Source organism: Morone saxatilis, unplaced genomic scaffold, assembly GCF_004916995.1.
Source record: "Morone saxatilis isolate NCDOM2014 unplaced genomic scaffold, NCSU_SB_2.0 Contig7, whole genome shotgun sequence".
In the NCBI taxonomy this organism is placed as follows: Eukaryota; Metazoa; Chordata; class Actinopteri; family Moronidae; genus Morone; species Morone saxatilis.
The window spans coordinates 11,990,466-12,007,620 of record NW_023340246.1 but is presented as its reverse complement, the minus strand read 5'-3'; the positions used below and the strand labels follow the sequence as shown (position 1 = coordinate 12,007,620).

The 17,155-nt window shown below is 40.6% G+C and overlaps 1 protein-coding gene across 5 annotated transcripts in view; it reads right to left on the bottom strand.

The window, feature by feature from the left end:
• nhsl1b (NHS-like 1b) overlaps nt 1-17,155 on the bottom strand; it is a 101,664-nt gene that overhangs the window by 50,426 nt on the left and 34,083 nt on the right. For 2 of the 5 annotated variants that reach the window (XM_035678426.1, XM_035678431.1), the window contains exon 1: nt 8,072-9,556. The exons of the other annotated variants lie outside the window; for them this stretch is intronic. In XM_035678426.1, the coding sequence (XP_035534319.1) occupies nt 8,072-8,321 (250 nt within the window). In that variant the 5' untranslated portion in view covers nt 8,322-9,556. Of the gene's footprint in view, nt 1-8,071; nt 9,557-17,155 lie in introns of those variants that run through there. 5 annotated transcript variants of the gene reach the window in all.

The window sequence follows — 17,155 nt, the reverse complement described above, 5'->3', positions numbered from 1 at the left end:
GTTCTTCCTCTTCACTCTTTCCTCTTTCTTGCCCTCCTTCCCTCTCTCCCCCTCTTTCTCTACAGCGCTCGGTCAAAGCGTTCACACACAGACACACAGATCCTGACACATACACTCCTCTCTCCCGTTGCCTCTCTCGCCATCTCCCTCCCTCTCTTACTCCCCTCACACACACATGCACACGCTCTGAGTGGCAGCTAGCCAACTTCTACACTGCAGGAAACTGCTTTGCGACCCCCCTACTCTGCTTCCCCTCTCTCTCTCTCTCTTTCTCCCTGCATCTCTGAATGTCTCTCCACCACACTGACAATCTCCCCCCATCTCTCCGCCCCCATCAGTGTTAAGAGGTAGAGAGCCAGAAACCCAGCCTCGATCTAAAACCCATGAAGCTGCTGTCACCCCAGTCAGTGGCCTTAATGCAGATACAAAAGTTAACACACAAGCACATACATAGACAAGTAAATATAATCAGTATATTCATTAATTTAAATAAGATCTATGCTCTTATTAAGGTGGGCAAAATAAAAACAAAATTACACAAACACACACAGAGCGTGAGCCACGTCGAGGATTGTGATTGTAGAGAATCTGGGCAGTCAGCAGTTCAGAGGGAGGCAGGGGGCCCCGGCTTGAGGCCGATCCATTGTGCACTGATCAAATATAATCGCTTTAATCCCCACAATTCAACTGTTTGTTATCAGAAGCAGCTACAAGCTTGGTCCATCCAAAACCCTCCACGCTGGCCGCCCTGAATTACCAGCAGCATCACACGGACTGTGAAACAGTATCAAGTCAAAATACTATTTACCTTTGGGGTAAATAGGAGATTTTTTAGAAAGCAGCAACCATGAAAGGGCAGAAAATAAACACCCTAATCAAAAAAATATATCCACTGACGAATCAATACACAATTAGCACATTCAAATACAGTGACAACAGACCGTAAAATCTTTGCCTTACTCTAGATAGCGGAATACAAAATGCCATTGATTTCCATTGAGGCTCTGACATGTCTTTCTCTTACACTGCAAAAATAGAAGAGAAAAAGGTGGCTTTGCTCAAAGGTTTGGTAAAGCTTAAAGGTAGAAACCTCTCAAGCCTCATTAAACAGGTAATATAAGTCCAATAAACTGTAATAGTATAACTTATTATGAGTTGGCAGGTTTTATTCTTTAATCAAACACATTACAATGATTATGCTGATTAGCGCGCTTTTATTCATCATGTATTATGGATACCCCTATAACAAGGGTAAATTGTAGAATATATTGTGTGCATAACATTACGAGACAATGAGCTGTCTTATAGGTGTCTTAATGGCTCCATCCATTATGGTTTAGCACCATCAGGTTCACTCTAACCTTTCATGCAAAGTGGACTAATTATAGCTACTGTGACAGTTAATCTTGAAAATCATAATGTTCATACTTAAAACAATTACAGTTAGTACAATATATGTGTCATCGTAAAGCATTATAAAAGGCTTATAGTGACATTTAAACTACACAACACAGTGGGTTACAATCCTTTATAGAGGTGTGAGTGGGTTTGTGTGCATGTGTGTGTGTTATGAACATGTTGATCCCCCTTCAGTAGGGCTCGCAGGCTCTGACACGTCTGCTTTGACCAGATGTCACCAATTACGGGCTGATTAGTGTGTGTGTGTGTGTTTGTGAGTGTATTTGTGAATGTGTGAGGGACACAGAGCGCCTCTGCAAGAGTGCATAAAATGAAAATGCCACAAAAACACAACCCTGGAAGTAATCAACAGTTAAAACGCACACAAATCCCTGAATAGTCCCACCTAACCAAACAATAAAACCTGACTTCATCAAACCTCAACCTTTATTGGATGCCACATTGCCCAAAATGGCTTTAAAATCACTTAACCTTTACCAAAAAACCCTCGACTCTGAAGAAACACTTGTGTTTGAAGTTGTAAAAGAAGAGAAGTGGAATTTCTTTCCTATTTTTAACCAATCACTTAAAAAGCTATTTTTTTGGAAAAGTTGCCAAATGTGACAAAGTGCCATGGACACAAACACATGAAACATGTGACATAAACTTCACATTTTAAAACTTCACATTAAAAATTTGCAGCAACCTCTTCTGCACTGGTTCAAACTTTGTTTAAAATTTGTGCTAAATTTTGATGGAAACTTTGTTTACTTTGACTATAACCATGCCATTCCATAACATAACAATTATGTTGTTAGAAAATTTTCAAAAGCGCCCCCAAATTTCAAAGAGTTTGGGCTGCCAATTTTATCATTTTATTATAATTTCTGTCATGTTGCTGCTGTGCTTTGATTGTATTTATTCTTGTATTTATTGCGAAAATTATGTATTTAATATTGTTCTAATCCCCCTTCCTTGTTCAAGCTGTGTTGTTCAACTGTCTCCTTCTGACATTTTAACACTGGACTGCGTGGCAACAAGTCTTCTGGTTAAATGGCAGTCTCATGCTGTAACTACAGGACATAAAGACTGTATTCAGAGGCACTCCAACTGACCACTGTTGTCATTCTCCAAAATACAGTCTTTGACATGATTCAGCCCTTATGATAGTGTCATATTTGTAGACAAAGGCCTCATACAAGACAATATCTTATCTTAAACGTCAGTCAGTCACTGTGTGTACTGCACATCTTCTGTCGTTTTCAGTGGAGCACAAACACAGCATGTTGTTGTACAAGCTGTAAGCTCTGCGTCAGTGCATGATAAAACTAAATAACACACACAGATAAGAACTAAACCGGTTGTAGCAAACATGGAACTTCAGTAACATGAACAGTTGTCACGCGATGAGAAGGAACCTGAAATTAGAAAAAATCTGACCCTGCCAGACTTTTCAGTTAAAACAGATTCCTCAGTAATGAGTAGTAATAAATAGAAAATCTCAGATGACACACTATATGAGAAAAAAACAGGACAGATTTTTGCTCAAGTTGACTGAAAAATATCATCTTCCGTTAACATGAGATCATCACAGCTCCTGTACATGTGGCAGATTATAAGATCTCATCTCTGCATTGTGTTGTGACAACATCAGTGTATCCTATAAACATAAGCCCTCGACCTCTATCCCCTTACAAACTGAAATCATGTTTGAGTCCAGGCATGGATTAGATCCCATAATACAAAAGGTAATAGGATACATAGAATATGATACAAAAAGGTGGGTGGTGCAAGTCAGAGATTTTGGTTTTAGAGGGAAATATTATATTTTGAGCTAATGCGATTTAATACAGGCTAAAACTTGACTGCGACGTGTGGCTGGCTTTGTAGGGGTTTTCAGCATAGAGAAGGACTGATCTGGGATCAACTAATAGAGACATAAAAAGGAGGTTATGTGGATCGGAGAGAAAAAGAAATGACTTACCTGAAAAATCACCACATCATTGTCAGCACATAGGAGGGAAAAAAGAGAAAGGTGATTAGAAGAAGTTTTATGTATCTTTTTAACTATAAGTGTGCACAAAGGTTGCGTGTAAACATATATTTCTGCGTACAGTAGGAGTGTGTATACACCCTGGGCTAGGGGCCACATCACCAGATTTCCATGTCTGTCTTTTAATGAGGCCTTGCTGGTTTATACATCACATCTCCCCTACAGCGAATTATCATCTGCTAATCTGGATTTACACATGGACTACATAATGATGAGTGTGTATCGCTGTGTGTGTGTGTGTATCTGTCCATCCCTTAGCTAGTCCAAAGCTCCTCAAAAAAGACTGTTACACAACAGTTTCTGAATCCTCTCAAATTTCACTACGCATCTCACACAGAAAAATGTGCCCTGAAAGACCTTTTCAAAACAGCCTAAATTCATAAACAGCTCATTAATGGCATTTTATGTGAGACCCAATTCTGGTTCTGGCTGCCAAAACACTGGTGTGCCAAGGTATGTTAAATATTTAGGTCAAAATGTTGTTGCCATAAATTTGTAAATGAAGGTAAATAAATAAATAAAACAGAAAACCACAGTGTAAATGAAGTAGATGCATAAAAATACATCACACACAAAATTCTACTAAATCCTTCAATCTCCCTCCTTGCATGTAAACATGGTGCGCTACTACTTGCCAACAACGGAAATCTCAATGAGTCACCAAGTTCATTTCATGTGGTGACTTGCTGTACACAACACATAAACAGCATATACTGTAAGAAGCAAGTTAAGTAATCATGTAAAAGCTCAGATCCCCAGCAAGGCCAGACAGGGATTCAAGCTCAGAAGGGCTGACGGAGCCTCAGCAGCCGGCCTGTCTGATCCAAATGGTCTTCCAGAACAGCCATCATGCCTGCCCGCTGATTGATTCAAACATACAGCCATGTAGAGGAGATCGATGGGTTTGATTAAGGAGATTGATCAGGTCATTGTGTGTCTGTGTATATGTTTGACAGCAAGGCAGAAAGAGAGGAAAGGAGACAGTGAGAGGAGGAGTGAGTTCAAACTATTGATGGAGGAGGCTGAGAGAAAACAATAGAATCGTCTCTTTTTAACCATTATTTCTTCATCATAAAGCTTCTGGCTTTCCTCCGCTGGGCATCAGAAAGGAAATGTGTCCCTATTCTCCAGTACGTACTTAATGTCAATATGCATATAATAAACGCACATTTTTGTGTGTGCTGTTGGGGAGCAACTGAACTGGGAAAATTTAACTGCATGAAACTGCATCATGCATTATTTGATTATCTCAAGTTTTGAGCTATATATTTTAGCCAGGATCTGGGGGCTCATGCGTCATTCAGGTTCGCCACCTCTTGCAAAAATGTCTTTTTTGCGTACCAACTATACAAACAATTTACTAAGAAAATTTGTTTATACTACAAACTGTTTCCTATGACATTAAGAATCCCCTCAATAGAACTTTTTCACAGCAGCCATTTTGAAGGTAAACATACATTTTATACTAATTAAAGCTCCATTCCATTTAGTGCAGTCGTTCTGGTAAGCCAACATGCACAACAGCAGCACCATGACTCTATTTGACCTGTATGGATCAGAATCTTAATTAGTATCATTGGTCACACCTGTTTACCACTATGTTTCATATCAAAATGGCTGCTATGAAAAAGGTCTATTGCTGGTAGAAATTATGTTTTATAAAACGTATATACGTTTTTCTTGATTCCTCTAATGCTAAATGAGAATTCTCTCACTGTAGGAGTGCTGCTTTAATAAAGTATACAATGAAGTAAAGTTTGTGTTGTTCTGTTTATTTTTCTGCTCCCATTCATAGCTCAGTATTGTTGCTCCACCTCAAGTCAATTAAAGTTTACCAGATCTTCACTAGGACAGCCAATAGCAGCTTGTGTAACAGACGACTCTCTTACACATGATTGGTTCAGAGTCGCCCCAATAGGAAGGTCAAACTGAAACACACCAGGAAACACTCACTCGCACAACCGTTACCTTGGCGACCAAGGCAAACACCCAACCAGTCAAGCTGGAGGCTGCGTCAAAATTGCCGGTTTTGGAGTCACAGGCACTTATTTTAGGGCTATATTTACACACAGGCATGGTGCGCGGCTTCCCATGTGTCTTGTAATGGGTCCTGGCAGGCGTGTGGAAGCAAGATCCAGATGTTATAAATACTTCAGGTTCGAACTCGAGAGGTATTCTTATGAGATGTTTCCTCTGTGTGGTGTGCAGTGTGTATATGTACAGTATGTGCGTATGTGTTTGTGTGTGTGCAATGGATGGAAGAGTTTTATATTGACCTGTCTATGACACCGTCTCTTGCCTAGAATTAGCTATAAAAAGATAGGGACTGTGTGTATGATAGAGAGAGAGAGAGAAAAAAAGAAGAGGGTTTGTGAGGTAGAAAAAAAAGCACAGTAGAGAGAGAGAGCATCAGTCTCTGAAAAACAACTCTAGCAGTCAAATAACAAAATGTGTTAACACACTGACATAACACAGACATGAGCCTTGTTGCTGTTCAATCTAATGTGTATTTTCTCAGTCTCCAAGCTGTGCTGTTAGCTATTTAATTTACAACTTAACAAAATGTTTGACATAGGGCCGGACATTTAATCAAAATCGCAATGTGGCCAAGTGCAAGAAGATTTTTCAAATGTGTGACAAAACAGAATTAATTGTAGTGCTGTAGAGATACCCCGGCCTTTTCAGTTTTATAACAAGGTTATCTGTAGGTTTCAGATAAAGAAAATAAAAGAACATCCACATCAACACCACCAGAAATAATGTGAACATCTACAGCCTCGTTTTCATGATCACATTCACCATTTTAGAATGTGATCATTAAAACTGCAACTTCTACCCTTTGACTTTGAGAAATATGTGAGGACCTCAAACCATGCCAGCCATGTGTAGCCCCGAGCTGTTTTTAGGAAGGGGCAGGTTCAGAGGTGATAGAGTGACTAAGAAGTATTGAGACGTGCAAAAAAAGACAACATCAACAAGCTCCACATTCCTATGAGGCAGCAAAACTGTAACTTATCCTTAGATAGCTCCACGTGTCTTAAACAACCACTTTAGTGTGGCCAAACAGATACATAGATAAAATATGTATTTAGTCTGCACTGTATGCAGCAAGATTGATTGAGTAAGATAATTTTATACTTTTTGTTAAACACAAAAATTGTGTCTGATAACACAATAGCAACATGTTCAGATAAGAGATACTAAAGATGTTTTCAAACCTTTAGTTTGTTTGCTCTAGTCAGAGTCAATGAATGAGTTAGAAAACATAATGCTTTTCCCCTTGGTTGAGTTTCTCTTGAAGGTCCGGTGTGTAACATTTAGGAGGATCTATCGGCACCTCGACCATGACAGTATGATTACTGTGTTCAATTCTGCTCAAAACTAATCATACCCAGGGAGAAAAACAAACTGAACGAGCCAGGCTCAACTGGACTGAACATGGCATATTTGAAAACGCCCTGATATACCTCTCCTGCTTTTCTGCCGGAGAGGTAACTAAGGGTTACAATCATGATGCAGACAGCTGTCAGAACAGTCCTAAAACAGTAGCATTTTTAGATAGCTGACTATGAACTGTGCATATGAACATGGACACATCTAAACATGTCAGTAAGCATATGAACGTCCAAGCTTCATTATCAGATTGTATTGCATTCAAAGCTGCCACCTCCCTGAGGATAGCTATATCATTTTAATAGGTATGTTAAGAGTTAATGATGATTATGGATCAAACTAGTCCTCACGGCTCTTGCTGATCACTGCAGCTGCAGACGATGGCAGTGTGGGTCAGAGTTAATGAAGAAAGTCGTGAGAGTAATAGTGCAGCATCAGTATCTTTTTCCATTTTCAGGTAAAGGTTAGGCTACAGTTACAACTATTGTCTTATTGACACCACTGACAAAATACACACACACAGACGCCTGCGCACACACAACTAATCAACTAATTAATAAATAATGAGCCCAATCAAGAAACACTATACCTCTCTAAGGTACTGAGAGAATATTAAAGAGAATTCTTACCTCAGTCAAGAAGAGGTCAAAATATAAACTAGTAATGTTACTGAAGAAAACATTTTATTCTACGGTATTATCACTTGGTCAGAGTGATGAGCTATACAAGCCTCCACACACACAAACACACACTCTCACTGGCACCAGACCCTGCACTCACATCGCCACCAGCCTGTGACATCACTGTGCCCGTGACATCACCCGTTTCCGGCCTGTCGCATCACTGTATACCTATCGCACACACAAAGTGCCCTTGGACCCCATAACAGCCCCACTGATCGCAGACACTCCCGCCCGCTCCCTACAGCAACCAGGAAGTGCCAGGGACGTGGAGACGGAGAACAAGGGGCCATAAAAAGACAGTGACCCACTTCTTGCTTTGCTTGAGCATGTAAACAAGTCATTCACTGGCTTCCTGGCTGAGAGCGAGAACAAAAATCCATTCAAATGAGCTCCGAGCATTGTGAAGAGTTGTGATGCAGCCAAGACAAACACACCACGTGGTTTGGAGGTTGTGCATCTACAGAAAGATACACAACAAATGGACTCAGCAATGACAAAGATTGTCTCTTCCTTGAGGTCTTTCCATCCCTCTATACCCTCTCACCTATTTTGTGTTGAGGCTGGTACACCCAGTTGTCATCATCGTCCTCATCTCTGTCTGTGGCGTGAAGGTGAGTGTGTGAGTATGAGTGCGTTCGACGGTTGTGGATGGCGTGGAGCTCATTCTGGCTGTGAAAGATGCGTCTGCTCTGGCGGGAGAGGGTGGACACGCTGAGCCAGCTGAGAGCCCGGGACAGGCCGGCGGGTTTCTCCTTACGAAAGGAAGAGGACCTCCTGTCCCCTCTCATCCTCATTCAGGGGAAAGTAAGTCCAAGTTGGTAGGATGTAGGATCAAAATGTCCAAGTTTCAATCTAAATAATCCTCAGATGTAGATCCTCCTTAGATATTCACTGTAAATCCAGATTATTACAAGCATCTCTCAATACAGTATCCAGATCTGCACACATGCTAAAACGCTTGAAACTATTCAGATTCTATGTTAAATTAGTTCCAGGTGGAAATTCAGCCATAGCCCAGTTTTCCTTCACTTTCTTTGCACAGTTCCACATCATAACTTTGACCTGGACAATCTCCTTCTCCTTCAAGTAATCTTTGTGTCACAAGCCAAATGTCAGACTTAAATCATCTCTTTTCCTTTCTTCTCCTCCTTTGTGCTTAAAGATTCCGGGCGTGATTCCCAAACCCAAAGAGGTAATTAGACAATCCGGCAATCTGGAAAATCACCACCCCTCTGCGGCACACACTCCCGACACACACGCTTGTATGAGCGCACTCACTGTTGGCTGTAATATTTCTCGGTGGTGCATGGCAGGGTGGAGAGAGGTTTACAAATAACATTAAGATACTTTTCAATCAGAGCGAGTCAGCGGTTGTTGTTTACAACCATGTGTGCCCTTGAGTGCTTTTATCTCCAGTTGTTAGCGCACACACCAGCTGACACACACACACACACACACACACACACTGTCTCAGTGCCAGGCCAGACCAGGAGGTTAAGAGGTTTCAGCGTCCCTTGGTCTATTCCCAGCCTGATGAAGTTACATGCATACTCACACACTGGCACAAACACACTCGCATATGAAATCCTCCCGCCACAAGTTCCAAATAGGGATCCTCTATTATGTGTGTGTTGTTGTGTAAATGCCTGAAGGCGAATATGATGCTGCCTCAGGGTTTCCAGAGAATTTTGTCCAACTACTTGTCGCCACCTTCCTCTTTTTCCGCTGTGTGCTGTGTTGACCGCATTCCCAGGTGTATCGTCGTCAGTGGTAGGTGAGGAAGAAGCATGCCAAGTGTGTTGATGTTGTGAAAAAAGTCCTGGTGTTGACAGCCATCTGGATCTATATCTCCAATCAGCTGAGCAGCACAAGTGAGAATCAGGAAGGGAAGCCCACACCTGCTGAGCTCACACGCAGTGTGACGCACAGACAGGCTGATGAGGCGTACGAGCTGGTAAGGATTCCCTGAACTCCAGTCTTGCTCAGTCCACAAGAGGGTAAGTGTGTGACAGACTATGAGAGTTGACTATGTGTGTTGTGAGTATAAGGTTAGGATTACACCCAACCCTAGCCACGGTGCTGAAATACGAGTCAGCCCGCCTCTTCTTCCTTCCCTCCCTTCCCTCTTCTCTCTGTTTTCTGTGATCCCTGATCTCTGCCCCTCCCCTGCATCCGTTTGCCGGCATGGCAACCACTCCTCCTTCTCTACTTGGCTCCTTTTTTCCCTCCCATACACCTTTTTTTCCCACTTGTCCTTCTGTTTACTTTCCTCATTATCCTTGTCATCTCCAGTCCCTCAGGTGCTTCTTTTTCTGAGACAAACAATGTTTAATCCCATCCCCCTCAGCTACTGGCAGAATTAATCGCAAGTTGTTTCATCTAAAATACATTTTTAATGCCAGTTTGAATTGAACAAATGACCAGAACAGTTATAGACTGAGAGGACATACTGTACATCTGCAGTGGCAGATTTCTCTAAGGAGAAACTGTGCACAAGGAAACTACTACTTCTGAAGACTGTTGGAGGCACTAAGCTGTATGTTTAAATATACTTCAGACTGTTTAACGCCAGTATATTTGCATTACCGTAGCAGACATGCCTGAGGTGCTAGAGGAAACTAGTTAAACAACAACTTTAGAGTACCTAAAGACAACGTTGAACATGGCGTAAACAGGATGACGACAACCACCCAACACAGATATATCAGTCAGACATTTAAGAGAATAACCTGAAGTGGTTCTTGTTTTAAAAAAGTTTTATGAGAAATATGCAATTGGTGCATTTTTTTTTTGGTACAATATAATACACAACCTATTTAGCTGCCCAACATATAGTTAAAATAGCTAAAATAGCACACAGAGGCCCTTAGGGACAAAAACAAAGTCTTTATGAGGCACTACAAGTGTGTTTGGGAGGTGGAGTTTTCCCACCCAAGTGTAACCGCAGAGGGAGTGTGTGACCACCAAGGTGTGACAATAAACCAGTGGAGTGTGTGTGTGTATGTGCATGAAGCACACGTATCATAGTAACCTCATAACCCTAATCAGTCCCTTTCATTCCCTTGTTCCCACTTGCACATCCTTGATTAGACCTGAAAAGAGAAAATTAAAGTAGCTTCTGTCTAGACACTGATTTGAAGTTATAACACCTCATTGTGGATCTCCTCTTGTGGATCCATTACACAGCTGAAAGCTGATCCCAGATTTGTGGATGGGATGTGGTGTAAACCTACACTTAAAGCCCCATCGTTCTGACAGGTCCCCGACCTCATTTTCTTTTTCCCTTCAGAGGGGAAATCTACAACCTCAGCACTTGCTGTTTGCACAAAGGGACAACTGCCTGCTACTGATGTCCCAGCTTAACTTACAAACATGAGCAAATATGGAACACACACATATATTTTTTAAGACCTTTGTCCGCATTGATGACACGTAAAGCCACAGTCCTTAAATAATTAACCTTCATTACTCTCTACTGTGCAGCGATAAAGGGACTGCTTAAAGTATGAAATAAAATAAGTGATTAAAACAGCATAGGAGCAGATGTTAACTGGCTTAGATGAGAAAATGATTAACCTTGGTTCAATTTCTCACCTACAAACCAACATGTAAGACAATCAACAATATATTCAGAGCAAAAAATAGACATGCAGTCAGGACCAGTTTAGTTTATTGATCTCCTCTTTTCAGGAAGAAAATCTGTTTTAGTACCATAACTCCCAAAGGGAAGTGAAAAGTCAAAGGTCATCATAAGAGGTCAGCATCGTGGCTCAACCCCCACCTCACTTCCATTCCATAAATCTCCTCGTTTTCATTCCCTTAAAGCTTCACACAGAGAAGCAACAGCAGTGGCAATAATCAATATGTTCGACCGGATATCTGTAGTGGACGTTTAAAGGCTTTGGTTTGGCTGCTTCTGGTCAGAAGAGAATATCAAGATTAGTCTTTGACAGCTGAACTTTCATCTGTCCCCTAATTATGTAAAAGTTCTAATTTTATATATTTAAAGGAAATCTACATTTTGAGTGTTTTTCAACTGATCATGAGTCAAATTATGGGCCTGTATTACTTACGTTACCATCACTACTGATGTAAACGCAGAAGTAACAGCATCAGAATACAAGAAATACTTTAGTTTTTACTGAAAGACCTGCCAGTGTATTTGAGATGGCAGTTTTCTGTGCACTTTAGCTTAAATATGAGTCACAAATTTTGTCTTTTAGCATATTTATCAATATCAGCTTTACTTCAGTGTAAAGGAAATTACCAATGAAATTAGTAATCCAAATGAGACAATAATACAATTAAGAACTTATGAGATAACACTGAAATAAAGAACTATGGCTTTGAGAAAGGGAAAATCTTAACACTGCATATTTCATATCCGTGATTTTGGAAATGAAACCCCATTGCAAAACTTCCAGATTATGTCTGTGTTTCTGGATGATTGTGCGGGTGGTATGTAAACTATTAATGTTAATCTACAGTATATCAGCAGATGTACTGTATCTGGTCATTTTCTTCCCTAGTGTTTGTATTAAACACAATATTCCTATACTGTTGGGGGCAATTTGAGTAATTTAAGCAATAACTTAATTTGCAACAGCATCATTTCAGCACCATTTCAACAGTGAGTGAGTATGTGACAGCAAAACGTCAACATGTGATTATATCATTAGAGGCATCTGGCAGTGATTAGCTGTGAAATAAAACAGTCGCTAAGCAAACTGCTGTTTAAACAGGCTGTACAGGTCACAAAGTGGGTTTGGGACATTCCTCTCAACATGATAATAAAGGAGACAAAGTAAACACAAGACCAGACAGCAATGGACTAAACTAAAGTTACTGGCATAATTTAAGCAAAATTACATGAAATCCGATCATATTAAAGGGTTTTAGAAGATAAACTGGATTCACACACCCCTGCATCAAAAAGACACACGATGCGTAGTTAAATAGCAGATACTTATGACAGTGTGACATTTCTCAGGATGCAAGTAAAAAGAAACTATAACTAGCGATGACACTGTGCACACAGTATATGAGACAGACCTTTAAACCACTGATTATGAAGATAAAACATCTCTGACTGAAAAAACTAAATCCTGTAATTTTACTTAGAATAAAGGAGGGCTTGCTAAGCCAACTAAATGATATATCCTGCTAAATAAACATCAAAAAAGGTGAAAAGTATCAATTTCACCCATATATACATACATACACTGTACGTGCCGTCACTGCTTTCATGACACGGACAGGAGATGGTGACATGAGAGCGACCTTGTTGCCAAGTAACCCAATCAGACATCAGAGGCCGGCCATGCCTGACATCGATACACACTGACCAGACGCTGTCACACAAAGGGTAAATATAGCAGATAAGTATACCTGGATGCAACACATGAAGCACGAATGAACGAACGCACGCGCACACACACACACACACTAAAGTAGCATTTAGTGCATCTGCAAGTCAACAATTGTCTTTTTTTCACTCCTAAAAAAAGGACAAAAGCCTTGGCTGAGTGTGTCTGCCAAATTCCAAATCCCAGTAAGTACAGTTTCACAGTGTGTCTCTCAGCAGTAACACATTCACAGAGCCAGTTAAACACAGGGGTTCAACTACACCACAGAGGAAGGCTTTTATTACCAGACAGTACCCTTACATTTACTGAGACTGTTTGTGTGTACGTGTGTGTTGTTGTTTTTTTGTCAAAAGGCCACATTTAGGAACAAATTTCAAGCTTGTCTTTTTGGAAAGACTACTAGTCTCCCAAATTTGGTTTCACTGCAAATCACATTCAGATCAAGGCAAAATTAATTCTGGGATATATCAGTTATGGTTTAAATTAGGGTACACCTCCACATTCTCTATTAATACATTAAAAGAGCCAATGTGTAACATTTAGGACCATCTACTGACTATATTATCATAGGTATGTTTCCTTGGAACGGGAGAGCGAAGCAGGGGGGGGTTGTAATCTGCAACTAAACCACTAGATGCCACTAAATCCCACATACTGGTCTTTAGAACAGGTAGGTAGACAGGGTATTTTCACAAGTACGATCATTTTAACAATGCAGTACTGTACATTACTGTGAGCTGCCAACCTACAGTTGTCAAATACATACATACATACTAGATGCATGTACCTAGTGTTTGTTTACCAAACTCATCAATGGATATGTAAAAGCTGTATTTTTTCGAGAAGATTATAGTAGTATGGGATGTATTAACAGAGAGTTTAAATTATTGTTTACTGTTATTACAACATACATAAAGTCAACAAGGGGCCATAATGTGTGTACTTCCATACCCAGATGTGCAAACGCTGAAAGTCTGGTGTAACTTTATCATACAATATGTAAATTAAGGGTAGTGGTGTACTGTATGTGGAGGCAAGGTCTACTGCAGGAAATGGAAAGAAGATGAAAGACTGATAGCAATGAGGTTAACAAAGACAAAAATGAGTTTGACTTTGCCCTGATGAAAAGACTGAAAGAAACATTGATGAGATGTAGTATCACATCCTTAAATAGTGTGTGCACTGTATCCTATTCTTATCTTCACACAACAGTAAAGAAAGTATTATCTGTTGTCACCCCCTGACGGCTGTTTGACCTGTAATGCTACGAACTCTGAACCCTGACCTCTCTTTGAACCAGAGAGCTTAGCCTTCACCTCCAATGGCAGTACGTCTGACTGCTTTGTTTATCTTGCTCTGTCTTATTCCTCTTTGTCATGCCATTCCCTTATATAGACGTGTATTTAATGTATTTGTGTCAATCCCTGCAAAGCATCCATTTTATCACTGTTTTTTGTAGTGAAGACGAAGACAGAGAAACTCATGACGTGACAATGCTTTCAAGAAAGTCTGAAACCCCACATTTTCTTAAGTTGTCCTATGATGTCCTTCACTGTCTGTCCTCCAGCAATCATATACATTAACAGGATTAATAAAGAACACCAGTGAACGAACAGCAGCATTGAATTGCGTAGTGGTAACTTGAGTGCAAGGAATAGGGGACTGTAGGCGACCTCTTCATACTCCCATGAGGCTTTGCAAAGAGGTGATGTGTCATTCACACTGACAGTAATACACAAGAGACTCTGCTGATTTTAATGTGTGTTTATGTGGCATGTCAAAGAAACTGCATGATTTGTGTGTGAGGCGACATTAATGTATAGTGCTTGCATATGTCGTGTGGTGTGTGGCCTGCGGGAATATCACCACACGTATTTATATACAGTGTGTGTGAATATGTGTGTGTTTGTCTCTGTAGGACAACTCATTCAGTTAGACATCTGAGCCCACATAAGGTCACTAGAGTCCATAGACTAACCTCATATGATGCACTTAAACTGCCACTAAGAGTGATGGGAAGTAGGAAGGGTGGAGTGAGATTGACCGTTCGATTGATCATTATTGTTGGGTGTCTCAGTACAATGGATGAACAAGCACACACACACTAATATACACACAAGGCATCAGGAGAAATTAAGAAAGCACCGTCTGAATGTAACTCAACCTTGATCAAAAGGGAGGAAGCAGATGACAGAGAGTAAAAAGTCTAATCCACATGATAATAGACCAGGAGAATGAGGAAAAAGTGAGTCACACAGTATAAAATGTCACTCTATCAGGTTAGCTGCCTAGCAACTTCAGACCTCCAGGGGGCGGGGCACGACAGGCCGGCCTGTAGCCCAGCAACAGCCCTCTGGTGGCGGTGGATAGTGTTACTGAAGGTCCTTCATATCCTCTGGAGCAAATTGTGGATATTCCTAAACATAAGGAAAACTACTGCCACAAGAAATTATTCAGTATTGATTTTCCAATATTTTTAACTAACATCCCAGTGCTAATCTGTTCTAATATATGTGTTGTGTTTTAGAGCTTAAATGATTAATGGACAAAAAAATCCTTTAGCAATTATTTTGATAATCATATTATTGTTTCAGTCATTCTAAAAGCAAAAATGCAAAACATTATCTGATTCCAGCTTCTCAAATTTGAGGATTTGTTGCTTTTCTTTGTCATATATGATAATTAACTGAATCTATTTGGGGTTTTCGTCTGACATCTTTTGGTCCAAGCCACCCTGGACTTTTTCAATAATGAAAACCATTGATAGTTGTGGTCCGAATATGTTTAGGACCATAAGTACATCTTTAAGTCAGTCACAATATGATTTTTCACTTTTTTGTGTAACATTTAAACTACAACTTTTTCAGCTCAGTTCTTACAGAAGGGGCCACAACACTAAAATATAGCAGGAAATGGTGCTCTGAAAATGGTGTTCAGTACTATGAATAGTATAATATCAATTTACCACATGCTTATTGAGCCTTGCCTTGTTGAATTGTAATTACCATTTCCGACCACATGGAGACACCATCAGACTGAAATTCCTCTGAGGAGAAAAATCTCTGCTGATCAGCTTAGACTTCAGTCTTCATTGAAAGGTTAAATGGGCTGGAAAAATGTGTGTCTGTGTGTTTGTACATACATGCCTAACACTCAACTATCAGACTAGAGTCAACACAACAACACAATCTCATGGCCTGAAGGGAATAAAGCACATTTGTGTGTTTATAGGAGTGTGTGTGTGTGTGTTTGTGTGTGCAAAGATAGCAATCTTTAGTCAGGGATAACACTGCTATTTCAAACATTCAAGGCCTATATTTGGCCTCTGTAGAACAGCCCCTTTGAGGACACACACACACACATACACAGAGGGTCCTGTGTGGAATTGTTAGACAGCAAGTTTAAGTTGGTCCAAACCCCTGGAGTCAACTCTTGTCAATTCACTGCGGTTTGAAGACAAATCCCCTCATTCCTCTAGCCACGTGCTCCATTATCCCAACATCTATTATTCCAGCAGAAAGCACTGTGTGTGTGTGTGTGTGTGTGTGTGTGTTACTTAATTCTATTATTCTCTGGTAAAAGCTGTCAGCTTAGCTGAGAGCACCATTCTCCCACACCCCGCCTGTGTGTACGCAATTAAGAATGTGTGTGTGTGTGTGTGTACATCTGTTTATCGAAGAGTCGTGTGTGTGTGGGGTTTATCCACGGAGACAAAGAGAAAAGCAGGTACTGACCTTTAATCTCTCACCCCTAACCCCAAAGCAGCAGCTGACTCCAACCTTAAGCCCAGCAGTCAGTCACATTTATTTGGTGTACTTAAACATTTGTGTACCAAACCATAGAATGCTGGATTTATTTCCTGCACACACACACACACACACACACACACACACACACTTCATGAACAAATGCACCATCGTGAAGACAAAAGACAGGGAGTGCAGACGGGGTGTATGTTTGATCCACATCTGTTTAAACAGTCGACTCCAGCATGAGCGCTGGAGAGAGCACTTCATCCAGCGTGATCATATCTGTAGCGTCCATAAGACTCCCTGTGTTCATGCTGTAGATTAATGAGGTGAGAGGCCGCATCTCTGTTAGTCTGTGTGACTGAGAAAAGAAGAGAAATGAAGTGATACCATAGCATGAAAAGAATAAAAGTTTGTGAAAAGAGTGGCACTATAGCTTGCAAGATAAATGAACTGGTAATCTGAGCGGGGCAGTCACACACTCAAACATGCACACACACACACACACACACA